General features: G+C 40.9%; 3 protein-coding genes across 3 annotated transcripts in view; 2 read left to right on the top strand and 1 right to left on the bottom strand.

Annotated features, from left to right (window-relative positions):
- kcnh3 (potassium voltage-gated channel, subfamily H (eag-related), member 3) overlaps window positions 1–3914 on the bottom strand; it is a 175699-nt gene extending 171785 nt beyond the window's left edge. The window contains 1 exon segment of the mRNA XM_051403203.1: window positions 3446–3914. Coding sequence (XP_051259163.1) covers window positions 3446–3521 — 76 coding nt within the window. The 5' untranslated portion in view covers window positions 3522–3914.
- A 3739-nt stretch (window positions 3915–7653) lies between these two features.
- On the top strand, window positions 7654–15547 carry LOC127365310 (flavin-containing monooxygenase 5-like). Its single transcript, XM_051403296.1, has 10 exons — window positions 7654–7743; window positions 8933–9117; window positions 10356–10544; window positions 11232–11397; window positions 12358–12500; window positions 12605–12801; window positions 13120–13255; window positions 13836–14055; window positions 14446–14518; window positions 14686–15547. Exons 2-10 carry the CDS (start codon window positions 8986–8988, stop codon window positions 15083–15085), a joined length of 1656 nt encoding a protein of 551 aa, XP_051259256.1. The 5' UTR covers window positions 7654–7743; window positions 8933–8985; the 3' UTR covers window positions 15086–15547.
- Window positions 15548–18133: 2586 nt separating this feature from the next.
- On the top strand, window positions 18134–27451 carry idh1 (isocitrate dehydrogenase (NADP(+)) 1). The gene is made up of 9 exons (XM_051403311.1): window positions 18134–18273; window positions 19308–19437; window positions 22431–22722; window positions 23388–23490; window positions 25005–25182; window positions 25325–25476; window positions 25636–25776; window positions 25911–26073; window positions 26461–27451. Exons 2-9 carry the CDS (start codon window positions 19316–19318, stop codon window positions 26552–26554), a joined length of 1245 nt encoding a protein of 414 aa, XP_051259271.1. The 5' UTR covers window positions 18134–18273; window positions 19308–19315; the 3' UTR covers window positions 26555–27451.

Genomic DNA, 27451 nt, shown 5'->3' with positions numbered 1-27451 from the left:
AACATGTATTCAGCCATATATACAAATAGTCTGCTTCGAACAATAATGTGTCTGACGCAAAAAAAGTTTAATTTCCACATTAAAACAAAATGGTACTATCCATGGTGGTGTCACATTTGTATGGACAGTGTGCAGACTGGATCTTTGACGGACTTTATTTGTATTTTTATATGACATAATATGATGTGATATACAGATCTGGATACAGATCCATAAACCTGTATATCACTGATCTTTCCAGATACAGGTCATTTTTGTCCAGTGCCTGTCTCTGCTGATTTTGTTCCACTCCTGTAGACAACTAGGGTTAGATGTGCACACTTTCCACTTTCTCTATACTCAGGTGTCGTGTTTGAGCAAGAGAAAGTGCAGAAAGCAGTGCAAGAAAGTGTTGTTAGAGCCCAGTGGACATGAGTCACAGAAGCACACGCGGCTGAGTGTGTATATGTGTCAGTCTCATTTTGATGGTGGCATGTTTTGAAACCAGCCTTTTCTGCTCTGAACTCGGAACTTAAGGGCCACAGACAAGTGCAATGCCAGTGTTGCCAGATTCCACATTGGGACGAGCGAGACACGTGAAACAATGGAGCAGCTGCACAAAGCAGCTAATAGTCTTCAACAAGAGAAAACGAAGTGCTTTCAGGTAGGGTTTTGGCAGAGATGAGTGGCTCTTTTAAAGTAATCATGGTTGCCATTTAATTCACATCACAACAAAAAGCCTTTTCACAGAAGTACACACACGGGTCAGTATTCACCGAGGCACAAAGCTTCCATCACCTCCACGCAGACACGTAACTGGCCTTCTCCTCACTGAGTGTCGGATTTAATGAGGAACTGATGTTGCACCATTTAGAAAACACATAGCTGCATGTTTGTCACCGTTAGACCCATAATGGATTTATATTTAGACATCCAAAATTCCCCCTCCTCCCACCATCATGCTCCCACTCCCGCCTCCCCACCCCCACAACCTCTCATCCCACCCCCCTCCTCCACTGACGAGCAGAAAGGCCACGATGAATTCTTGACATCCATGCGAGTTAATTACAATGACTGCACATGCACTGCTGGAGATGTGTAATTATCAGCACCTCTGCAAACGCGAGGCCTGTGTTTTAGCCAATCAGAAGAAAAATAGCTGGGTTCCGACCACTTCTTTACATAATGAGGGCTAATCTAGAGAACATGAAAAGGAATGGGATTGACATTCCGCTGTCTGACATGCGAGTATTGTGTGTGCTGGACAAGGCAGCAGGGGGGGTGCATGAATGTATGTGTGCACTGTATATGTATGCAAGCGTCTCCTCTGAATAATGCAGGCTACACGGTTAGAGTGATTAAGACCTGAAGCATTTGTAGTAGTGGAGAGATGAGTGTGAGGAGAGAAGCTATTTATTTCTTTTTGTCATCACAGCAGAGAACCTGAGTCCTTACAAAGACACACTAACTACTCACTTTGCCTTTCAAAGTCAGAGCATTTACATGTGCTGCAGAAAAAAGGAGGAAGCACTATTGCCACTGTGTTTTTCCCAGTGTAGTCAGGAGCACTAGAGGAGGGGAGGAGGGGAGGCGGGGGGGATTGGTGTGCCCCCATGTTCGCAAAAATGTTGACAAAGTGCCCTCTTGGGTGCCATTATTATAGATAAAACATTACAAAGTGCCCTCTAGGGAGCCCTTTCAGTGGAGAAAACATCATAAAGTGCCCTTCTATGGGAGAAAACACAACAAGGTGCTGTCTATAGGGTGCTCTTCCAGTAGAAAAAAAACAGCAAAGTACCTTCTAGGGTGTCCTTCCAGTGGAGAAAACATGGTTAAGTGCCTGCTAGGGTGCTAACTCTAATCCTGACTTAGCTGTTTCACCATAAATGCATAGAATTAGGGTTAACTGTCCAGTGCCCTTTTTATTTTTTCACCACTGCCCCTCAAGTTCACCACTAGTTAGGAGAGGAGAGGAGAGGAAAGGAGAGGAGAGGACTTGGGAAAAACCTTGAGTGAGAGATGGGGATCTGCCTTCGCGCAACTAGCTTGCCTGGATGGTCCAATAATCTTTTCTATCATGCTGTCACACGTAACCGGTTTAAAGGCGCACTATGCAAGATTTTTACCTTAATATAACAGCTTCGAAGTCATTTCGATGGTAAACGAACTCGTAGTATAGCGAATCATCTCGATAGCAAAGCGGGAGAGAGACGCCGTTGGCAGAACCAGCAATGCAAGTCTGAAAGGTGGCGTCCCGCCAAATCTCGTGAGAATCACAAATTGCTTTACGGGGCGACGTCACGTACATCAGCGACATAAGAAGCAGCCTCAATGGAAGACACTAGCAGGCATTCACTCAGACGTTACCTGGTCAGTAGACATCTTCGGAGTCTATCTTTGCCTGTTCGATGTCCGACGCTTCCATCCTACTGAACATGTACCGGTACAGGGGGGAGGGGATCAGGCCGTGAGAGACACAGAGCCGTATATAGAGACGGCTCTGGTGAGTGGTATTTACGACAGTTAGCGTTAAATACAAGTACTCTGCAGCGACTCTAGGGGGAGCTGTTTGACAAAACCGAAAAACTGCATAGTATGCCTTTAAGGGGAGACACTGGCTCTGCTCACACGCAGACTCACACAAACTCCCGTTGTCGCCACCCTGAATAATCAACGGGGAAGGAGAGATGAGCGGCCGAACGCGATATAAGCATCTCTCACCCGCCCACCTACCCAGCATGGGCCCAAACACACACGGGCTGCTCATCGCATCTGTTCACAAGACACCCTCACCAAAGAGAAAAATTGCACACATCCTACCTCCATCTCTCCAGCATCATTCCAATTGCTTAAATACCCTGAGTGTTATGATAGAGAGAAGAATAAAACAGGATTTTGTCGGCTCATTGGGGGAAGTGAAGTGCAAACGTGGGCCTTGAACAGTGAACTGGTGAGACTGGTTGACTGAAGGCTGGGGGTGTGTGCAAAATAGACACGATGCTGCACAATGGAACTGAAGACATTCTCAGCACTCACAGAACTCATGGGCTCTGCTGGCCTTAAATTAAAGGGAAAAAATCTCTTAATACATTCAATTGCATCCATTAAACAACATATTGGTTCTCATAACAGTACTGCCATCCCTAGAATAGAAGAGCAGAACTTAACACTAATTATTTCCATTCATGTGAAAGCATGCCCTGACTTCTTGTGCAGACAGGTGCACATTGTGTCCTCTAAGGATGCCACTTTGTTGACAAATTAAGAGACTGGTCCTCCTTTGTTAGGCAGAGTGAAAAGGTGAATGTCCTTTACACTTTTAAAGTGGCATCTTTCCACCAACACTCTCAAATGTACGCAGGGACATATTATGCCTGTAGTATTCCATACTGTGGATTATTTCCTATCATATAGGAAAGAATAAAAGTGTTTCACAGTCATCAGAACGCTCTGGTTTGTTACTCACGGGTGCCATCGAAGCGGGTGGCGATGGTGTCCAGGAAGGTGTTTTGCGGGGCCAGCAGCCCTCTCATCACCGGCATCCTGCTCCGGGTCGACTGGGTCCTCCTGCCTCGGCGCCCCGGGGCAGCGCTAGACTCCTGCTCAGACCCGAAACTTGGCAGGAAGCGAGAGGTGCCCGGTGCGCATCCCAGCCCCTGGAGAAGCGCACCGATCCGAGATACGCGCGGTGGCTCCACCTTGGCACCGTGGGGGTTGTGACCATAATCAACTCAGCAGAGAGCGAGTATTAACCGCGGGATGCACCTGTGCACCTTCCGGCGGGGGGCAAAAAACATTAAAACGTGTGTTCGCAAAAGGAAAAGCGCGCCGGAGAAAGATGAAGATGGATGGGTAGACTGCAAGTTTGTGGTGCTGATGGTGCGTGGAGGGAATCTTATCTCAGCAAGCTCCTCCTCAACTCTCTCTCTCTCTCTCTCTCTCTCGTTGCGTGGTTATCTTGCCACAACTGAGAGCAGATGCAGAGTCACGTGACGCCTTTCAGGTCTTGCCTCTGGTCCTGCTTCAAAGTGGAGATCATGGGAGACAAAGAAGATGACAGAGATGCTGTTGTGCTGTTGTGGAAGCCAGCAGCCTTTCACCCTGATGTGGACCGCTCTGTGTAAAATAAGCGGACCTTTAACTGCTGTTTGCATGAAGCACCGCCGATAAGATAAAACAGAAAATTCCACCGACTGCCTGTTACAGTATCCTCACTTCAGTTCCTAAATGAACATGGAGTTAAGCATTTGAGAATAAATAGATATTGAAATTTTATAGGAGAACCATAAAGTGTAAGAAACGGCGGTGATCTCCTCTGCGCCTCTCCTCAGGACCACATGGCCCCACGCGTTTAGAGCCGTTCAGTCCTCATTGCGCGGTGATAGTGCGCCATCTTCTGGTTACGCAGCGCTGAAAGGTATCAGACTACACCTATCAAAACTGAAACTCTGCAAGATGTTTCCAACAGTAAATCCACCCAGGCACGGGCTTCACTAGCACACATGTTTTGGAAGTACATCAAGAGATTACAGAGCCGCAGCAGATCCAGCAGAGCAGCTCCAGTTCCATTCTGTAAAACATCTTCACCCAGAATGAGGAGACCTGAGGAGGCATTTACAGTTAGAAAAAAATCACTGAGTGGAAAGGTGAACATGTTCTATTTGATATGGCAACCTTTTATAGATCATTTTAATAGGATGGACCCATAACTGGTAATTGGTAACACAGGGCTTCATATGGTGATATCTATGTTTAGTATGTATTTGACTTAAAAAATGCTAAATATATATGCAATGTAATATGTAATTGTGTTAAAGAACATACCAGAATAAACAGAAGTTGAAAAAACCCAGTATGTGGCGTTTATGCCAGTGATGAAGTACAATGGCTCTGTAGATGTTTGACATTTATTTTAATATATATAATATAATTTAAAAGTCCAGTGTGTAACATTTAGGAGGATCCTTTGTCAGAAATGTAATATAATATTCATAGGTATGTTTTCATTAGTGTATAATCACCTGAATGTAAGAATCGTTGTGTTTTTGTTACCTTAGAATGAGCCATTGGAGTCTGCCATGTTGAACTGCCATGTTTCTACAGAACAGACTAATCAAATACTGGCTCTAGATAGGGCTGTTCGCGTTTTAAAAGATAAAGTTGTTTTGTCATTCAGGTTTTGGGCGTGATGGTGGCCCAGTGGTTAGCACCGTCACCTCACAGACTGGGTTCGATACCTGGTTGGGCCAGGGCCTTTGTGTGTGGAGTTTGCATGTCCCCCCTGTGTTTGTTTCCTCTGGGTGCTCTGGGTTCCCACACCATCAAAAGGTGTATGTGGGTTGATTCTCCGGACAGTGCTGTTGACCCAGGCCCTGGTTTAAAACCAGAGGTGGTCCCTGGGTGCTGCACAGTGGCTGCCCACTGCTGCTAATACACAGGATGAGTTACATGCAGAGAACCAATATTCCTATGGGAATAAATGGAGGATTACTTATCTTCACTTTAGGAGACTCCAATAAATAATGAAAAACCCAGAGAAAGTCAAGGTTGGAACAGAGAGAAGTGAACAGTCCTAATGAAGAGCAAGAAAGTGAGCAACAGGAGTCAAACAAGGATGAGAACGATGATGAAGACAATCACACCATGAGTAAAGAGATGAAGAAAAACCTAAATCAGACCTGAAATGAATGAACCCAGAGATGAACAACAACATCAGCAAGAGAGATGAGAGATGCAACTTGATGCACTGGCAATCAGTACTAATGTATCCGTACACGGCACTGTTGGTCCAGAAGATACTGTACAACATCTTTACACAAGTACTTAGCATGTAGCAGTCTGAGAAGTGCAGTCATTTATCTCTAACTAAAGGCTTAGATGTGTTTTCATTCAGATTTCTGTCTTTGGGGGACTCCAAGAATGTCCCAGAAGAACCCAAGCATGAGAACAGAGGTGAAGGAAAAGCCCCTAAGGAAAGATCCAGGGTCAGAACATGAGATGAACGAAAACCTGGCAAACAATGTGGGCAGAGCCACTGAGAGAGAAGACTTCCACAATCATATTCAACATGATCAAACCATGTAAAAAGAACACTTCAAATACAAAGTCAAAACAAGAATGGTGTCTGTATGCTTTCAAGATTTACATTTAGGCATTTTTCCTTTAATGGCTTTGTGTAAATGTAAACTTTTTACTAATGTAAACTTAGATATATATTTAGACTGTTTCTCTGCTATCGATCTTCATCAGTTAACTTCAATAATTTCTTCATCGAAGCCATCAACCTGTCTATTAGACCCGATCCCAACTAGGCTGCTTAAAGAAGTTGTTCCCTTAATTGCCACTTCTTTACTGGATATGATTAATCTTTCTTTATTATCAGGATATGTACCACAGTCCTTTAAAGTAGCTGTAATTAAACCCCTTCTTAAAAAGCCCCCCAAAAAAAAAAAAAATGGTGGTACTGTTGGGTCTCTGTAAATGTTACAAAGAGTTCAGTCTAGACCTGCTCTATTTGAAAAGTGTCCTGAGATAACTTCTGTTATGAATTGGCGCTATACAAATAAAATTGAATTGAATTGAATTGTTGGGAAGTAATTTTGCATGGCTAGGTGAAAATTATATACTCCTCTACGAAAATTGTATTTATTTTAATTGAAGCCAGTAGCTCAGAATTTTCTGCAAGAACTTAATTCAAAAAGAGTTAGATCAGCATTTCTGGGATTACTTTAAGTCAGAGTTGCCCCTGGCCCACTATTAGTCTTTAGACTTTTGTGTATCAGATTAGAATTACTTTGGAACTGAATCAAGGACAAAGTGAAAGAAACCCGGAGTTAAAATAATATAAAGATGCCCTGTGAACACCAGTTGATTCAATCTCTTTTAAACCTGCAAGGTGATCTGGGAATAAAAACATAAGAAAATGTTTGGTTGGTTACTTGCTGTTCTAGGACTAGCTTTTAAAGCTTTCTGCAGCGTGCATTTAAAAACGAAATAAATTGGTAACAGATTGAAAGGTTAAAAAAGATGCTATTATAACATAAATGAACTGTTATCAAAGCTGCAAATTTCAGCACAAAAAACACAGCTACTGAATGCAGTTTGATACGATATTATATAGAAGTAATATACACACAGTGCTTTATAGCTGCAAAAGATAACAGCAATGGCTTTGATCAGTAAGGTGTTAGATCCTGTGCTAATTGCATTTTCTCATTTTCTTAAACATAATAGGGGGATTAATCATGTAAATTCATTCTGTTTTTCAGTAGATTCATTCTGGCCAAAGCTTTTATAAATGAAATGCTGTTTATCGCCAAATGCAAGCAAATAGATTTTTAGCTTGTGCAGAGTTTTGCAAAAGCTGATTCATGTTGAGGTTGCACTTTGCCTCCTGCTTTGCCATTTTTGTGGATTGTGTTGGTACTTATTAAACAGGGACCACGCTATGCCTAATCACTCTAGTGACACTATAACCCCTCTGTGTCAGAGCCCACGCTGCAACTTACTTATGTATATATGAACAAGACGTTAGCATTATATTCAATCTAGTAATGCTGCTATTCTTTGATGACTCCAGAAATCATAGTTAGACCAATAATTCACTTTCCAAGAGAGTTTGTGTTACATTTATGTCCTCATGTCTTTATTATCTTGAGCAGCCACAGTGGATCAATCCTCAATCTGCCCTGTCTGAATATTAAAACATGACACACTTGAAGAGTGCGTTTTACTCCATTCTTCACCTCTGCCTGTGAAGACGAGGTAAGGCTGATGCAGGTTCATGTTGCAGTTTTGCAGGTCAAGGTTCCGTTTATTTTCAGTGTTGGGAAGTAGTGCACTACATGTAATTAAACTAGTAGTTTAAATACCTTTTGCAGTAGTTTAATACTACATTCACATTTGCACAGTGATTCGAGTAGCTGATTTGAACAAATTTGAACAAAGTTTTAAGAGTTGTTCTAGTTCAGTTGTTGTAATCAGATAATACAAACTGAAATAAAGCATTCCTTGCAATTTTGAAAAGCCCACATGGGATTGTTTTGTTAAGGATAGATTTAGCTGTCAGGGAATTCCAGGAAGCTGGACGTTCAGCTCACCGAAATATTTGGTTAGAATTGTAATTTTTTTAAAAAATAAAATGTGTAATTTCTATTTCCTGGCAAGTGACTCTTGAATTATATTTTGTATCACACGTAGTCGGTTTGATCATTTATTTACAAAATAGTGTGAACTACTAATTATGTTCAGTTAACTAGACTAGGGTAGCTTTGCTGTAGTTCAATTTCCAAATTTATAAGGAGTTCGGTCTAGACCTGCTCTATTTGAAAACTGTCCTGAGATAACTTCTATTATGAATTGGCGCTATACAAATAAAATTGAATTGAATTTAATTGAATTGAATTCATCATTTATAGTTCGGGACTGTTTGTTGGACACAGCAAGCATTGTGAAGGTATACATTTTACTTTTACGTAAGTAACATGTTCCATTCTGGACTTTTACTTGCAACATAATATTTTTAGTACTTTTACTTAAAGCTCTGACTACTTGCCCCATCACTGGAGAGAGGTACAGTTATTGAGGCAGAAAATGCAATACGAAATTTCATGGAGCTATTTCACAGCAGACATTTTGACTTAGGACAGCAGAGGAAGCAGAGGTGGGCCTGACAACATTAATGATCCTCCAGCAGTGCTGTTCAGTAGTTACTGGCATTGGTTACAGCTGTGAAAAGTTTCTCCTGCAACAAGGTCTATTCAGCATTATTTTCACTCCACATTTTACCTGAACAGAACATGAGATAAAACTTACATCCCCCAAATTGATCACTTATATGCAAATGAATGACTCAAAAACAATGGGTGTGAAAGACAGTCATTGATGCAATTACATCACATCACACTACAAAACAAAACACACATTTCCTCTTCCACCTTTCCTCTGAATCCAGCTCCAACCTCTACATCAGATCAGTCCCCACTGCTACTGTACGTCCTCTCCGTCATGGTTCAGAAGGTGGCGGTGATCGGTGCAGGGATCTCTGGCCTGAGCAGCATCAAGAACTGTTTGGATGAAGGTCTGGAGCCCACCTGCTTTGAGAGCAGCCATGACATCGGGGGTCTATGGAGATTTAAGGTGAGGGCCAGTACAACAGTACATCACTTCACCACTGCAGTCACATTTGATTCTAAGAGCATGTTTAGGATGTTTAAGCCTGTAGGAACCATTTAATGTTCTGCTTAACTGTTTGGTAGAGCACATTTTGATTTACTGTATCTCATTGGAAAATGGGTTTAACTTAACCTGATGAGCCATCTCTACCACTTGGTTTAGGTCTGTAATGCAAAAAAATCCACTAGATGGTGTGTCTTTAAGCAGTAGAGCCTTTATCAGTTCACCTTCTTATAGGAAGTCAACAAAATAGTCAGTCCAAGCTATTTTTGACATATTGACATATTAAAGGTTCAAAGGTCTTACTGGACAGAATGAATGACTTGAAAGTCTCATAAGGGTCAAATAATTTTCTAAAAACGTTTTCTACCAAACTGGTTGTTAGCTAACTAATGTAATTAAAAATGTTTACTAGGAAATAAAAAAAACTTTTGTTGTTAACATCATATATTTGATGTAATTCCATTATGATTTTTTAAATATCAGTATGATTTTTAAAGCTGCAGTGGGTAACCTTGTCAAACTAACTTTTGTCATATTCACTGAAACTTTCATTATATCCTGACAGCAGTACGTGAGACAGATAATCTGTAAAAAAAAAAAAAAGAAAATCTGGTTCCTCTGACTCCTCCTAGTGCTACTAATGGAATTTGCAAGAATGCATCGGGTCTGAATGAAAACAACCAATCAGAGCTGAGAAAGATAGTTGATTGTTGAGTCTCATTCAAAGGTCGTCAAATACAGGTTCTTTGGTAGACTCAACAATAAACTATTGTCAAACCAACCCCAAGCGTCTGTATTTAATGACCTCGGAATAAGCTATCTTTCTATGCCACATCATTCATCAATAACAACATGTTTTTAAGGATAGGCTTCCATACACGACACATAGCTTCACACAGGAAATCAAGCAAAAACGTATTCTTAACATTTTTTGGTACTGCAGTAATATCCTTACTTTTGACAGTTACCCGTGATACAGATTAAGGTTCTGTTCCATTTAGTGTAGCAGAGCCTTTCCAGGGAGCCAACATGCACAATAGCAGCAACGTGACTCTGTTTGAGCTGAATGGGACCAAACCTTGATTAGTGTCATTGGTAACTCCTGAGTTTACCCTACTATTTCATGGCTGTGAAAAAGGTATATTGCACACAAATTAGCAAGGTGAAATAACAAAAGTCTTCACATTATCCTTCTGTAGGAGAAAGCTGAGCCTGGACGCACCAACATCTATCAGTCAGTGGTCATCAACAGCTCCAAAGAAATGATGGCCTTTAGTGACTTCCCTCCACCAGCTGAGCTCCCCAACAACATGCACCACTCTGAGGTGCTGCAGTATATGCGACTCTACACTCAGGCCTTCAAACTGCTGCAACACATACAGTTCCAGGTTAGTGGCCTTTAGGATGGTTTGCTTTGGCGTTAACAAGCTCAGCTACTGTTTCTATATGGAGTAAAGCTCATAGGCCTGTCCAACAGCTTGGTAACCACAATTAACCCTTTGACTCATGAAGACTGTAACAATGGAACTCTCAACCTGCATGGAAAATATAACAATAGATTCTGCTTATGGTAAATAAATTGGTGAATTATGAGTCCTACACCTTTTTACCTTTTTAAGATCAAGATCAAGATCAAGATTCAATACTTTTTTGCCATACAACTTGGTGCAAGTTGCTAGGGATTTGCTTCAGTGTGCTCAGGACATCAACAAAGTCAGAAAAAAAAGGACACAGATCATGTAAATACAACTGAATGTTTTAGTTGTTGTTTTAAAGGTTTGTTTCCATTGGTGACAGAGCATTGAAGTATTGTATATCAAATTATTATGTTACTATAATATCTTATATTTTAGATCATTTTCTATTATCCTTAAACACAAATATGTTATAGTTTGTTATAAACCATTTATTGAATGTTTGTATCCTTCTTATAAGTGCTAATAGGATGACAGGAGTAAAGTGTTACCGTTAAAACTGATAAATGCCAATTTCAATGGAGGATATTCAACACTGTTTGTATATGTGTATGTGTGTGTGTGTGTGTGTGTGTGTGTGTGTGTGTGTGTGTGTGTCAGACCACCGTGGTCAGTATGAGGCAGACCCTGGATTTTGCTTCGACAGGACAGTGGGAGGTGGAGACAGAGAGGAGAGAGGGTCAGAGGGAGATCCATATCTTTGATGCAGTGATAGTTTGTACTGGACACTTCACCCAGCCCCACCTGCCACTCAGAGATTTCCCAGGTACCATGACATTTTCATTATTTTTCACTGGGTTCACAATAAAATGGTCAATAATGCTGCACATGAGAAAACAACAGATCTCAATGAGATCTCCTGATTAAATACAGGTTATATACAGGTTGAGTGAAAAATGTCAACTAGTATCAACACATACAAAAATCCCTCTGTAATCCTCTGCTTATGTCAGCTCCTTTGCAGTATGGTTATTGCTCAGTCTCATATCTGACAAATAAAAAGTAATCAACCAAGAAAAGAAAACAACCAATCAGAGCCAAGAAAGATAGAAAGACATTTTAGATTGGAGGCTTGAAGGTAGTTGATTGTTGAGTCTCGTTCATAGTGTCTGTATTTGATGACTTGTGAATGAGACTCAACAATCTTTCTTGGCTCTGATTGGTTGTTTTCTTTCAGGCCCGTTGGATTCTTGCTAATACCATTAGGAGCACTAGGAGGAGTCAGAGGAACCTGATTTTTTTCACAGATTATCTGTCTCATGTACTACTGTCAGGATATAGTGAAAGTTTCAGCAGATATGACAAAAAGTAATTTATTTATTTTTTTTAAGTTACTTGCTGCCGCTTTAAGGTAGCCGACTACACGGTTTTTACTATTCTATCACCATACACATATTTAGGGCCCAAGCATCAATTGAAGTAGTGCAAGAAATTATTTTTCTTGTTCCAAATGAACCAGAGGCTGTATTTTTGATGGGCTAAAGGTGCTCAGAAACACAGCAATTATGAAAGTTATTTTTATAAAAGTTAAATAAAAGTTACTGCAGGAACAGCAACTAACCATGTAAATATACAATGAACCATCAAGTGAAGAAAGAAACCTGGTTGACGAATAATGAGAAACAAATGCGAATAATCTTCACAAATGCACACAGACTGTCCACACTCCCTGACTGAATTCAGCACATGATTGACTGATTGGTTGTTCTTTGATTTCCTGTTTCAGGTATTGAGAGCTTTGAAGGCAGATATTTCCACAGCTGGGATTATCGCAGAGCTGAGGGTCTGCAGGGGAAAAGAGTAGTGGTGATTGGGACTGGGAACTCTGGAGGCGATATCGCTGTTGACATCAGTAGAGTTGCTGAGAAGGTACAAAACTAAACTACATTTCTGTACTTTTATGTCGTTTCATATTAAATAAATGTGACCATATATTAAAGCTGAGCATATGAATCTGCTAACCTAACCCGCAGGTGTACCTCAGCTCCAGAAGCGGAGCGTGGGTTGTTAGCCGTGTAGGACCGAGGGGGCTCCCAGCTGACCTTGTTGGGACTTCTCGAATTGATATGATGATACAGAAGTTCTTCCCCTCCTGGGTCAATAAGATGGTGGAGAAGAAGCTGAACCAGGCATTTGATCACAAACTATATGGAATACAACCAAAGCATAGGTAACAAGATGATCTTTACTGCACTGTGTGGCCAGTGTTTTAGTTAAATGATTGTTTTTAAATAAAAAGTTTGGATTCCACAAGAACCTCAGACTGCAATGTTCATGACACCCCACAATATGAAAGTATTGGCAGAACGTACAATATACTGATGATTTTGAGATTTATCCAAGAGGGGTCATAATGTATAGTTTATAGCTGTGTGGACAGTGGTCTCTAACCAGTTTTGGGGATATCTACCTGATGACTGTATGTTTCCGTGGCTCTGAAACACTCCTCATATAGCTCCTTCACACAGCTCTTCTGTCTTTTTGACAGTTATTTTACACAGATCCCTGTTGTGAATGACGACCTGCCAGCTCGGATCATCTCAGGTCGTATTCTGGTGAAACCGAATGTGAAGGAGTTCTGTGGCTCCACAGTGGTCTTTGTTGACGGGTCCGTTATAGACAAGGTGTGTATTATTACAATTGTTAACTGTGCATCAACACATAACGTTACTGTATTTGTCATATAATGTAAAATAAATATTGATATATATATTTTTGCTTGTCGAGTAAGCCTCGGTCAACTTTGTCCTCTCCTGTATTTAGATATGCTATGTGCTAGGATAATCTATGTTGAAAAGACAACCACATGCTGAAGCTAACTAGCTAACTAATAATTGATGTAAATTACCTAGCTAGCATTTTGCTAATATTACATTCAGATGTAACTAGCTAGCTAACATTTGCTGTAGATGAGGTAGCTTTTTGAAGATTATTGACAGTATATAATTAGATTATATAATATATATATATATGTCGCTTCAAAATGTGGTTGTCTTTTTAACAGAGACGAGGCTAGCACATAGCATATCTGAGAAAAGAGGTTCTGACCAAGGCTGGCTTAATTGTTATTGGAGCACGGAGAAAAGAAGGGTGGGACTTAGGTTAAAACTTCATTATCAGGTTATAATAGTGATTAAATGTTAATGCTATTCTAAGATTTAAGTTTTGTGTGTGTGTGTGTGTGTGTGTGTGTGTGTCATACAGGTGGATGTAGTGGTGTTTTCCACAGGGTACAACTACAGCTTCCCCTTCCTGCCCTCAGCTCTGCAGGAAAAGTGTGGTCACAGGCTGCGTCTCTACAAGCATGTGTTCCCTCCTGCACTGACCCACCCTACGCTGGCAGTGGTGGGCTTCATCCACGGCTATGGGGCCATTAACCCTCTGGCTGAGATGCAGGGCCGCTGGGCTACAAGAGTGTTTAAAGGTAAACTAACTATGACAGTTGGAAAATACCTTATCTTGATGGTGAAAGCATTTATCAAAACACAGGATCGATTGTACTTGAATGAATTTACACTGAGGTCCATATTAAAAACTGAAGTGTGGATGGTAAAGACCCTTTAGTACATGTTCTGCAATAGACCCTCATGATATAAAGTAATTATATTATGAACTGAAGAGAGGGTCAATTTATATTTCTTATATTACTTTTAAGCAGTTCAAAATATCAAATGGTTTCTCATAAAATCAGTAAGAGTCATGAAGTATCAAGCTGATAACACAATGTGAAGTACCTTTTTTGAGCTGTTAAAGGGAAACAGAACATGGACGTTAAAATAACTGCTTTTACGTTGACATGTTGTTTTTCATGCAGGCTTAACAAAACTCCCCTCAGAAGAGACAATGATGAAGGAAATGGAGAAAGACACAGTAACCATGCATCAGAGGTAAGAAATTCAAGATCCATATTAAGCTGTTGTGATGATCACCAGTAATCCCCTCCACTGCTGTGAATGCAGGCCATCCATTAATTGATCAATCAATATCTATCAGACATCTGTGAAAACAGCTATTGTTTTGTTTTTATAATATATTTTTTGTTTCTCTCTGTTAGGTTTGCCTGCTCAGATCGCAACCCACTCCAGGTGGACTACTTACCTTACCTGGACTTTTTGGCAGAGCAGGTGGGGGTTCGACCAAACATGCTGTGGCTCTTGCTGAAGGACCCCAGACTGGCACTGCATGTTTTGTTGGGTCCCTGCACTCCTTACCAGTACCGTCTGACTGGGCCGGGCCAGTGGGCTGGAGCCCGACAGGCCATTCTCACTCAGTGGGATCGAGTGCATCGGCCCTTCAGGACAAGAGTAGTACCAGAACCAGAGACCAGACCTCCTTCTAGACGAAGAATCACTGTGATGTTGTCAGGTGCAGCGCTACTGTTCTGCTTTTTCTACAATAAATGCAGCCCCTCCTTCCTTCCTCTGCCATTCTTTAATCCTAAACTGGTTCAGTGATTATCCAATCTTTTAATGAGGAAGAATCACTTGCCTTTGCTCAGACCTGCTTAGACATTATGATCAGATAGCAAATAGCTTGCTCACTAGCTTCATGTCTATACAGATATAAAAACATGTATCCAGCGTTTTCTAAATAAGAGGAACACCTCAGCCTAGCTTGGTTCCCTCTTTAGAAAATGCTCCTGAGGTGGTGAATCTGGGAGAGGCCACAAACTCCTGAAACAATGTCAAGAACCTGGAAAACAGCACCATCCTGTGGCCTCTTTGTGTTGCTACAACTCTAAAGCTTATGATCAGTTTTATGTAAGCTACAGTAAAATTCAGAATCCAGATGTTTATGCCACTATGTCAAAATGAGTCTTTGCATCTGTTTTTTTTTTTTTTTTGTTCTGTTTTTATCCTTTGTATGACACTGAATTTATCCATGGTGCTATAAAATAAATGTAATTTTATTTGGTGTTTCTATGTGTTTGTCAAACTTTCTTTGTTGTCAACCTCAAAATAGCAGTAAAGAGATATTAAAAATAATATATATTTGTCTAAATATAATAGCCAGAATTTGAATAAGGTTAGTAGGCTGACTGAAAGATTGTATGGTTGCCATGTTTTGTCTCCACGTGCGTAATTCAGAAATCATCATCATTTGAACAGAAACAAACTCACTCAAGAAAACACTGAATGCTTTTCAAAGGTTACACTGGATCATGAAAAAGACAACCTCCATCCACAACCTTTTTTGACTCTGACAAGAACTGATGATCCACTAACAAGAACCAAAGCTGTTTCAGCATGGAAGATGTGAGATTAGTTTCAAATACAGTTTGTTTTTCTGTGTATTTCACTGTTGAGATGTTCAGAAGCCTCAAGACTCAGTGATTCAATTGACATTACACTTTTTTAAATAATATTTGCAGCATTGTGTAAGGTTTACACCGGCTCTAAACGAGAACAAATCATATATTTAAAGAATAATTCATAAAATATAGGAATAATAAACTGGAGAATAAGCCTGAAACCAGTCAGGCCTGCATGTATGATAGAGTTCTATCTCCATTTTTTTTTTAAAAATCCAATCATTTTAGACGACATATACTCACATATTTGTTAAATATTTTACAGAAATTACAAAATTATTTTTCTCATCCGAACAATTCTGACTAACCAATCATTAATGGACCATTTAATGGCATCAAAAGTGAAATTGCAGATTGCAGCTAACTGAAAACCACTCATGTCTATATGTAGGAAAAACTATGGTGACCGCGAAAATTAGATAAAAACAGCTCAATCTACGGTAATGAAAACAATGATTCTTATACTCAGGTGATTATACACTTATGAACCTACATACCTTTGAATATTATATTCAATTTCTGGCAATAGATCCTCCGAAATGTTACACACTGGACCTTTAATAAGCACCATAAGATTTGTATAGACTGCTTACAACATTCTTTTATTTTACGTTATGAGTGTGGACTGGTAGCTGGAGAGGTGCCACTTTCACCTCCTGTTCACTGCCGAGGTGTCCTTGAGCAAGGCAACCAAACCCCAAAACCTGCTCATGGGGCGCCGGTAACGTTGCAGCCCCATCACTCCACCATCTCTCTCCCCTTTGCATGTCCACAAGTGCATGAAGTGTGCATTTCAGCCTGTGTGTGTGTGTGTGTGTGTGTGTGTGTGTGTGTGTGTGTGTGTGTGTGTGTGTGTGTGTGTGTGTGTGTGTGTGTGTGTGTGTGTGTGTGTGTGTGTGTGTGTGTGTGTGTGTGTGTGTGTGTGTAAAAAAAAGAGTGAAAAGAACAATTTCCCCTAGGGGATCAATAAAGTATATCTTATCATTTTTTCAACAAAAGATAACATTAAAATAAACTTAAACAAATTAAAGTCTATTTTTCCACTTAAAGCTGGAGTTGTATAAAGTTAGATTCTGGCTGAATAGCTGCAGAAATAACACTGAAATGAAAAATGCTGTTACCAATGAGCAACAATGAAATGATCAGTAAATGGTTGGAAAAACAGCCTGACTAACAAAGGATTCTGTCAAGAGGTAAGATGGCTCTATTGATACTGTATGACAGATACTGTAGATGAGAATGTGGCACTGCTGGCTGAAGAAACAGCACCAAAAGACGCATATTGGACCGATCTGTATGTCATTTCAGGCTGACATCTGCTGTTAACAATAAGATCTCTGAGCACACATCTAAATGTCAGGCTTGTATTTGTCCAGTTCACCTTAGCAATGTTTGTTTCAGTTCAGAGTACAAAGAGCTGGAGCACTGGTACCTGAACTAAAAACACGTCATTAAAAGATGCTGGGGACGAGTTGACCGAACAATCGGGGCAGAGCCTCTGAGACAGAAACCACAAGGATTAATGGCACGATCAAACTCTGTAAAAGGAGTGCCTAAAATTCAAGTCAGCGTAAGAAAAATAGGATCTTAAGATTTGAATTAAGGCATTTTTGCTTTAATGGTTTTGTGTTGGGAATGGATTGAATATTGGATTTGTTATGGAACTTAATGAAGGAAGTGAAGGAAACCCAGAGCTAAAATTATACACAGATGCCATGTGAACAGGAGGTTGTTCAGTCTCTTTTAAAGCTGTAAGGCAAGTGGACATTTTTCAGTAAGCTCTAAATAAGAAAATGTAGGGTTGGTTAACAATCAATGAAAAGAGTGTAGTAGACTATTTTTAGTTTTTGTAAAACTTGTAGAGTATACCATGAGACATATTTTACTAGACTATTATCATTTTTATAGAAATAAATAAAAATGCATTAAAAATTCAATGTATCATTTGTGTCTTGTAAGAATGTGTTGGCTACATAACATTCATTTTAAAGGAATCTAATCTCTGATCGATCAATGAATTATCATTTGCAACATCGCTATTCTTTTTTTTTTTTAAGACTTATGGCAACATCTACGTTGTACATGGCGGAAGAGGGCAGTATATTTCAGACCAATCAGCGAGCCAAGATCACGCCCCTCCTGCTGTGTGGGCTTATCTGATTGGCGGTTAGCTTTTCCTCTCTTCTCTAATTGGCCAATATCTTGTCAATGAGCCCAGGAAGGTGGAAGCCGGGTACCTGTCAGCCTGAACCTCTTTCTGCTCTCAGTTACCCGGGGACAGGACGTAATTCCGCCTCCTCATCTCGTCGCTGGCTGTTTCGTGGACCTACGGTAGGAATAATGACACTGTGCTCCGTGCAGAACGAGTAAAACGACAGGAAGTGTAGCTAATGTCGTCGACTGTTATCTCTTTTCACATCTGCTCATTGTCCTGCTACAGCGGTTAGCCGCACTCAGGCTAGAGACCACTGAACAGTCAGGTAAAGCTAGAAGGACTTCTTTTTGCGTCAGAGTATACAGGGTTCAACCCAACGTCACTTCTGGAGGCTTTATTAAAAGTCTTCGTACGGCAGAGATGGTCAGTCAGGCCTATAATCTTAGCAGCCTCCTTCCTGTTTACCTGTTTACCTGTTGTCACTGTCTTTATTGGCAGATCCGATCTGTAACGTTATACGCTTTATTAACGGTTGACATTCCTACTGTGCCTGCTGACAGCCTGCTGACAGCCTGCTGACAGCCTGCTGACAGACTGCTGACAGCCTGCTGACAGACTGCCTCTGGTTGTCTCCTCCCCATCATTTCATGAACAGTCCTTATTTGAACTTATGTAACTTTTTGCGGACGTCCTCTAATTTTACGGGGGAAAAAAAAGATAGAACTTCCTCACAACTTGTCTGTCTTTAAAACTGCAGTGGAAACGTGTCAAGGCTTTTGCTGTTGGGTCCACTGACACACTCACACTTAAGGTGATCATGGAGTTCTTTAGGTTGTGCAAGTAAATGCTGAGTCACTGGACAGGCTGCTCCTAGTTAATGTTATGAATGAGTTCATTCATTGGGCAGACTGTGGAGAGGAACCTTTCTGTCTGTGCTATCAGTGTCACTCACTTGAATGTTCAGTTGAGAGCAGGGTTACAAATGATTTTGACACGGTTGATTATGCTGCTCCTTTTTGGTTAGTCACCTAAGATTGTATTGCAGAAACAAGAGTGGAAAAATCTCCTGAAACCAAAAGTGCTAGAATGTAGGACTAAAAGCAGATACATAAAACAAAGCAGCCGCTCTTCACCAGAAAATATGTTATTTTAGCTTGATAAAATACCACTGCCACTGTCTCTGACATGCTCTCTCTTTACCCCCCCCCAGGCTCTAAGATGTCTCAGAAGATCAAGGCGGGCTCTGTGGTGGAGATGCAGGGAGATGAAATGACTCGAGTCATCTGGGAGCTCATTAAGGAGAAACTCATCTTCCCATACCTGGAGCTCGACCTGCACAGGTGAAGACACACCTTAATATGAAGACCACAGGGAGTGGAGGGCACTGTAGATCCACTGTGTCTCCGCTATACCTGGGTCTTTGAAATGTCTGTTGTTGGCTTTATAAAAGCACCTATGCAGATTATAAGTGTATATGAGTTTCTGCAGTGGTGGGATTTCTAGTTTAGCTGGTTTATCCTGCCCCTGCCCCCCCTCCTTGCTCAGGATTGTTATCCAAATGGGTGGATTCCACCCTGAGCCATGTCCCTGGGTTTCCTCAAAAGAGTGTGTCTCACCTACAAAGCGGCAGGTACAGTATGTAATTGCACAATGTTGTGATCCCACCCACATCAGAACAGTTTTAAAGAATTGGAGCAGTGTGATAATAGTAAGTTATTTATACAACTTAATATTATTATTAGAACTGGAGATGATGCTGTCATGAGAAGTAGTTAAGTATGAGACATTTCTTATTAAGTATTCTTCCACATATTACACTATTGTTTTATTGTGATCTAATGTTCAAGTAATCTCACCTTTCTCCTGATAAGAGAATAAAAAGTAACTGCAGCACATGTAGTTCTGACTAGGGATGCAACAAATGAGGGTTTCAGGGCCTGATACTGATCACTGATTGGTTGGTCTTCTGAAACATTTTTACAGAGAAATCCCCCAAATCACAGAGGAACTTTTTGCCATACTTATTTACAATCTTTTTGTCTGATAGGTGACATTTTCTCGTGAATATTCACTGGCCATTTACAATCAGCAAGCCAAACAACGGGAGCATCCGTTTCTTCATTTGACCTTACTCCTCCTCTTATCTGCTGCATGGACTTTGTTCGGGGTTGTATGATATTTGCGTGACCTTTTTATGTGAAATCTGTCCCTAATGTTCTAACTTCAGTTTTTTTTCCAGAAAGATATAGTTGAAGTTTTACAGTATTTTCATCATCCCTTCTTGTTTGGCATTGTAAAAGTTAATGATTTATTGAGCAACAGGCAATGGAGGTGCAAGTTTGATCCAATATGGTGTAATAATTATTACTGTCATAGATCAGGCCACTGGGAAAGACAAACTATAAAACAGACCCCTTTGTCAAACATATAAATCTCATTTTAAACTGTAGAAACAGCTTTTGGTATGTCGTGTGTATTCCCTGAAGGGCACAGATTAAAGATTGTTGGGGTTTACTGACTTGAACAGACACACAGCGTTCCAGTTGGACACATAGGAAGAGACCAGGCCAATGTTCTTGTTTGTTTTAAAGCTCTCTCTTTCCTCTGTATGAGTTGTTGAGCGTCTTATTGTTGTGGCTCAGTATTGGCTATCGGGGGAAGGGAAGGAAGAAAGTGGGTAAAAGGTCATGGCAGCTTTGAAACAACGCCAATCGGTGCACAAGAAAGCACACAGGCTAATACTCCGAGGGAATGAAAAGCACACTGAGCTTAGTTCTCAGATGAAGTATGCTTCCTTCTCTCAATAGTCTAAGTTGTGAGGTTCCTGAAGCACAAGTGAAGCGACCTTTGCAGTCATCCTGGCAGAGGGCCAGTCGTCATTGCACAATTGATTCCTTGTTTCCTTTTGTCTTTGTGCTGCTGGCTGGTTTTGCAGATTCCTCACTGAGGCGAGTAACAGGCACAAAAAGAAGAGAGAGAGCATAGTTGCAGCACTGTGAAGGAAGTGGGGAAGGAGGTTAATGTCTGTTCTTGATGTTAACATTCTGTCAGGTCTTGCATAAAATATAATTAGTAGAGTTATGGAGCGAATGGCAGGAATTTAAGTCGATCCTCAAGCTGGAAGCAAGCTCACAACCCTCCTTCGCTGCTCATTAATGTCGTTCATTTTGTTTGACACTGATTATGTTTCACATCACAGCCATTGTACTTTCACAGATTATGCTTCTAGCCAACTAAAACATGTTCACTCTTAGTGCTTTGGTAGGTTGTGCTCCAGGGCTTCTGTGCAATGGTGCGTAAATGATCACTGCTCTTCTTGAAACCGAGTGCTTTAGTTTATGGTGTCCCATGCCTCTGCTGTTCAGGTTATAAATGTTTGGTCCATTTCTTATCCATTACAGTTGCATTGAAATATAATCCAAATCACAATACGGCCAAGAGTAACATGCAAATGACAGGAACTGCAATTTTTGCTAAAGGTAAAACATGTGTCAAACAGCATTATAATGAAGTGCTGCAGTGTAGCTGTAGTGCTTTTTTTCCAACCATATCGTGCAGTCCAAATCTGTCTTTACTCTCATACTCATGCTACACGCACACAAATATGCGTATGAATCTGTCTGACTGAAATATGTTTGTAGCATTTAATATCATAAAGTATCAAGTAATGGGAGCTGCCATTGAATATGAGGCATTCTTTGGCTTGTTTATTTGGTCTTATTTCCAGATTGAAATCATTTAACTTGTATTTTACTTCGGCCTAGTTATTTATTAAAAAGTGATACATGCTGCAGTCTGGTATATTTTGTTAAACAAAAGAAAAGGATTAAGAAATGTTAATATTGCTCAAACTAAGTATTGAAAAAGTACTGTTTTGGTATATGTCTGTAGGAAAAAGCACAAATTGTATTGGCACGGATAAAGAAAATTTCAAAACATTTCCAGAGCATTATGGATGCGTGTTAGGGCTGTACCGTATGGTTAAAAAAAAAAATCATATTGGGGATTAATTTGACACAATCGCAATATGATACATTTTTACATTACAGTTTTTATTTTCACTGAAAATCAAACTTATGATGATGTAACATTTGTTGAGGTCTGTACCACGGATTTGTAAACCAGGGCTTTTTTGCAGCACTACAGTACTTCATTATAATGCTGTTACATTTTACCTTTATCAAAACATTGCAGCTTCTGTGATTTGCATATTGCACTTTTTGCAATTTCGATAATAATTCCACTAATTGTGCAGCCCTAATGCATTATGTATTAGCTTTCTCTATGCTTCTGTTCATTTAAAACTCTATTCTCTTTGTCACTTCCTGCAAAGCTATGACCTCGGTATGGAGAACAGAGATGCGACAGACGACCGGGTGACGGTTGACGCGGCGGAGGCAGTCCAGCGGTACAACGTGGGCATTAAGTGTGCCACCATCACACCGGATGAGAATCGCGTGGAGGAATTCAAGCTTAAGCAGATGTGGCGCTCACCCAATGGCACCATCCGTAACATCCTCGGAGGCACAGTGTTCAGGGAGGCCATCCTCTGCAAGAACATCCCCCGTCTGGTGCCTGGCTGGATCAAGCCCATCATCATCGGCAGGCACGCCCATGGAGATCAGGTACCCTGTTCGTTCACGAGGAGCCAGTTGGCAGAAAATGCTGAACTGAAAATGCAGGACTACAGTTAACAGGAGAAACTCTAACTGTGTAGCAATATACTGTATGTGCATAGAAAATGATACCTGCTTCTTTATTGTCTGACAAAGGTGCTGCTGTTACTGAAGCATCATTTCCAGCAAACTCTGTGACAAGCTAACTGCTGGCTTCATGTCAACTCATGTATGAGCTCAATAAGTTACAGTTATATCAGACATTGTATGGCTATCAGGAGAGACTTGGTCAATAAGTATATTTCCTCAGCTGTCCTTTGGACCATAATGCACTACAGCCTAAATAAGTTGCAGCAATGTCACAGATCTCAATTGTAGGTTAGCTCTAGGCGCTGTGCCAAAGCCAACACTTCTAATCCAGGTGAAGTGTCAAATGGCTGCGAGTTACATAATATTCCATGTATACCAGAGGTAGGCATGTTACACACTGTGCTGACATACTGTAACAGTGCAGGTGATGACCGCATAGTCCTGCAGAGGTGTTTCAGTCTGTCCTGGTCATTGTTGTTTGAACTATGATCTGACACCATTTTACAGGACAGGGTTAATACCTTTCTAAAGCTGTCTCTTGTTGTTTTATTAACCATTGGTCTTTCTCAATGTGCTCCCCACAGTACAAAGCCACTGACTTTGTGGTGCCTGGACCTGGGAAAGTGGAGATGACCTACACGCCCACAAAAGGAGAGCCAGTTAAATTTGTCATCCATGAGTTTGAGGGTAAGAACACAGCCAGTCCGATGTACGAGTATGCCTCCAACCCCCCACATGTAAAATGGGTCGGACAAGAGACCTAAAAATTGACCAATTAAGTTTATGCTGAAAAGACATTTGGTTAAACAAAATGGTTAAAAGACAAACGTAACATATTGTCACACCTTAAGCTAGCTAATGTTAGCCAAACATAAGATGTAACTATATATGTTTATGTTTTCGTCTTTTACAAATAAAATACAACTGCACAGAGGCATTACTCTGGCAGGAATGTTTTATCAGCTTGTTTAATGCTGTCTTCACTACGAATATGCAAATGTTGTTCATTTCTAAAGTTTTCCTGCTGGACACAAGAAGTCCATTCTTGGTGTATGTGCACTGGTGGCTTCAAGAGACTCTACATATTATATCAAGCTACAAAAGAGCCCTAAGAGCTGGCAGTTAAAATGGAAGTACAGAGGGTATTTGTTAAGGAGACAATGAACTGTGTCGTCTAGCTGTGTTAGTGTGAACTGGTTTTCAGAATATTGCAGACCGGCACATGGCAAGTAGTTGTGAGTGTCAATTTGTGTCGTTACAAATACATAATGTAATGTAATGTGTTTGAGTCAATATAACTACGCTGGACTGGCACAAGGGGAAAAGCTTTTACAAGCACACTTTCCACTGTGTTCACATTGCCAATGGGAAAATATAAGATATGGCGTATCTATTTGTTTCAGTTCTGTTGTAACTATTCACACATATATATCACTCAAACCCAAACACTGAGCTTACTGCAATAGATTACAACAGGCAGTAATGACTACTAACAAAAGTGATTTCTTTTCAAGACCTTTCTCAGTGTTTGTCTGAAATAAACATTGTAATATTTGTTATTTGGTCATACTACTGAGACGTTCAAAAGACAAATACGGTCACCGGTGGAAAGTCTTACCAAATTGGTTCAAAAGTGAACTTTTTTTTTTTTTATCAGACCATTTGAAGACATATATTGAACGTTCACATTTAGACCACATTTCACTGGGATGTTTTTCATCCTCTACAGTGTGTAAAAAATAGCCTGTCTTCCTTTTGGGGCCTAAAACCTAAATCCAGAATTCTCCGTTGAAAGCCGGTATAAATATAAAAACTAACCCACTCCTCCACCACATCTTCCTGCCAATCTAAGGACTTCTTATGCATTGTAACTCAACTAACTTGTGTACAGCAGTAAGCACAATATCTTATTTTACATGAATGTACAGATCTTTTCCCATTATGATGTCCTGGAAGCTTCTTGTTGGCAGCACACAGCCAATATAGTTCCATATTTAAGACAGTTTATATGAAATATTAAATACATTCAAATGACGTCTAATCAGTATTGTTTCTCTGGGAACCTATAATTGAACAGATGATCTAAATAATTTTACAGATTTGTGTATTGTGGCACATTGATGTTGTAACTGCAATTTAGCTGGTTGAAAAGAGAATGTACTATACTTCAGGTCTGTATTTGTGTCTGTATGTCTGTCCAGGCACTGGCGGTGTAGCCATGGGGATGTACAATACAGATAAGTCCATCAAGGACTTTGCTCACAGCTCCTTCCAGATGGGCTTGGCCAAAGTCTGGCCTCTCTACCTCAGCACCAAGAACACCATCCTGAAGAAGTACGACGGTCGCTTCAAAGACATCTTCCAGGAGATCTACGAGAAGTAAGGACTTTAAACTCCACAGAAACACGTGCAAAGTAGCTCTCACTCTGTCTCGCTCTCTTTTACAACTGCCAACACACACACTTTTAGACCAGATGTAGATCACGACTTAGAGGTGTTGTCCCCATCCTTGTGTGTCCAGGGAGTACCGTGCTCAGTATGAGGCCAAAGGCATCTGGTATGAGCACCGTCTGATAGATGACATGGTGGCCCAGGCCATGAAATCTGAGGGAGGCTTCATTTGGGCCTGCAAGAACTACGATGGAGATGTACAGTCTGACTCTGTGGCTCAAGGTTGGTAGAGACAACTGTACCATCATGTGAAGAGCTATATGTAGAAACATTCCTTATAATCTGACCCCTGCAAAACTGCCATATAATATAAACTGTCATAATATAGATTGCTAATTTTGCTCTCTCAGGTTCAAACACTTTCTGTTCACCCTGTTTCAGGCTACGGCTCCCTGGGTATGATGACCAGTGTGCTGATCTGTCCCGATGGACGCACAGTGGAGTCTGAGGCTGCCCATGGCACAGTGACGCGCCACTACAGACAGCACCAGCAGGGAAAAGAGACCTCCACCAACCCCATAGGTAAAACACGATGCATAGACATTTAGCAACCCAACATGACCCCAAAAAAAACCATAATAATATGACGTGTAATATACTGTATATGAATTAATGAACTAAATTGTGTCCTTCCACTGGGCGTTTGTGTGCTACAGCCTCCATCTTTGCATGGACGCGAGGCCTGCTGCACCGTGCGAAGCTGGACAACAACACAGAGCTGCGGGTGTTCTCTGAGGCACTGGAGGCCGTCTGCATTGAGACCATCGAGGCTGGATTCATGACCAAGGATCTGGCTATCTGCATCAAAGGCCTGACAAAGTTAGTATCTCCGTTATCTAACACTCACTGCATGTTTCTGCGTCAGGTGCTACAGTGTTCCTGTTGTAGACGAGTACGGCATGAGTATTGATGAATTGCTGAGTGTAGGATTTAACTTCACTGTACCACTATCTTAGTCACATCTCAGTCAGTCACAATCAGTTCTTCTCACTTAAATGCTGAAAGAGGTGTTTGTGATAACGGTAGCTTCTCCTCTTCCGCACTACATGCTCTCAATGTCCAGTCTTATTGTTTTTTATACTTTTCATCCAGGCCTAGCTGGCAGCATTCTCAGATACTGTTGTATGAAGTGGAAACCCGACAGTCACCCATTCCAAAGTCAATTTTAAGTATACTCAACCTTTTCTCCTCTCTTCCTGTTTGCAGTGTGACACGTGCCGACTATTTGAATACCTTTGAATTCCTCGACAAGCTGGGAGAGAACCTGAAGATTAAGCTAGCCAGCCCACCCAAACTGTGAACCCCCCCCCCGCAGCCTCAGCAGTTAAACACAGACACACACACATTCAAACACATGCTCATGCACAGAAACAGCTATACAGATACTGGAATTACCACTGGAGCAGGGGGGAGTAAGCCCACGACCCAAGGAGATCCACTACTGAAACCAAGTCATTCCCTGACCGGGGGGGTCTGATCACGCTGGGTGCCTTGTCTGGAAGAAAGGAAAATGGAGGATTCTGATCAGTGTGGGACATCAGCCCCGTTAATGCATCACTAGCAGGCAGCCATAAACTGTCTCCAGGTCTGACACTGGGCCAACGACCTGACTGCTCAGTGACCTTGTTTACCTTAATTGCACTAGGTCCCCTGAAGTGAGTGTGGTGTGTGTTTTCAGTATTTGTTGGTGATCTGTGCTAGCCAGGGGACACAATCTGTCTGAGGGACCCTCACTGCCTTATTCGTTTTGTGTCAAAGTCATCGGTCGATTCTGGTCATCTCCTTGTAATGTTTAAACAATACCTCCAGCAACGTTGTCTGTTTTAGAGCCACAGTGTCAGTTTAAAACCACAGCACCTGCTCCCACTCATGAAATCTCCCAGCAAGTTTTATTGTCGAGCAGCACAAAACACATGACATATGGACTATAGCATCCAAACAATGGTTCTGACTCTTCTTACACATATTGTAAACAAATCTAATCAGGACTACAATACATAGCTTTTAGATTTTCTGATTAACTCCACTAGTCACAGATGTGTCTTTATATGTCTTTCCTTTGTACGTGTGTGTATTAACATCCAGTGTTGGCTTATCATGTCCTGCCAAAAATTTGTATTAAATAGTCAGTCTCTTGGTTTGTAATCAGCATTAAGTCCTAATATGATAACTCATAATAAATGAGTTTTTGAAGAAA

This window comes from Dicentrarchus labrax, unplaced genomic scaffold (genome assembly GCF_905237075.1).
Source record: "Dicentrarchus labrax unplaced genomic scaffold, dlabrax2021, whole genome shotgun sequence".
NCBI lineage: Eukaryota > Metazoa > Chordata > Actinopteri > Moronidae > Dicentrarchus > Dicentrarchus labrax.
The sequence above is the reverse complement of the archived record's forward strand: the minus strand, read 5'-3'. Positions and strand labels throughout refer to the sequence as shown.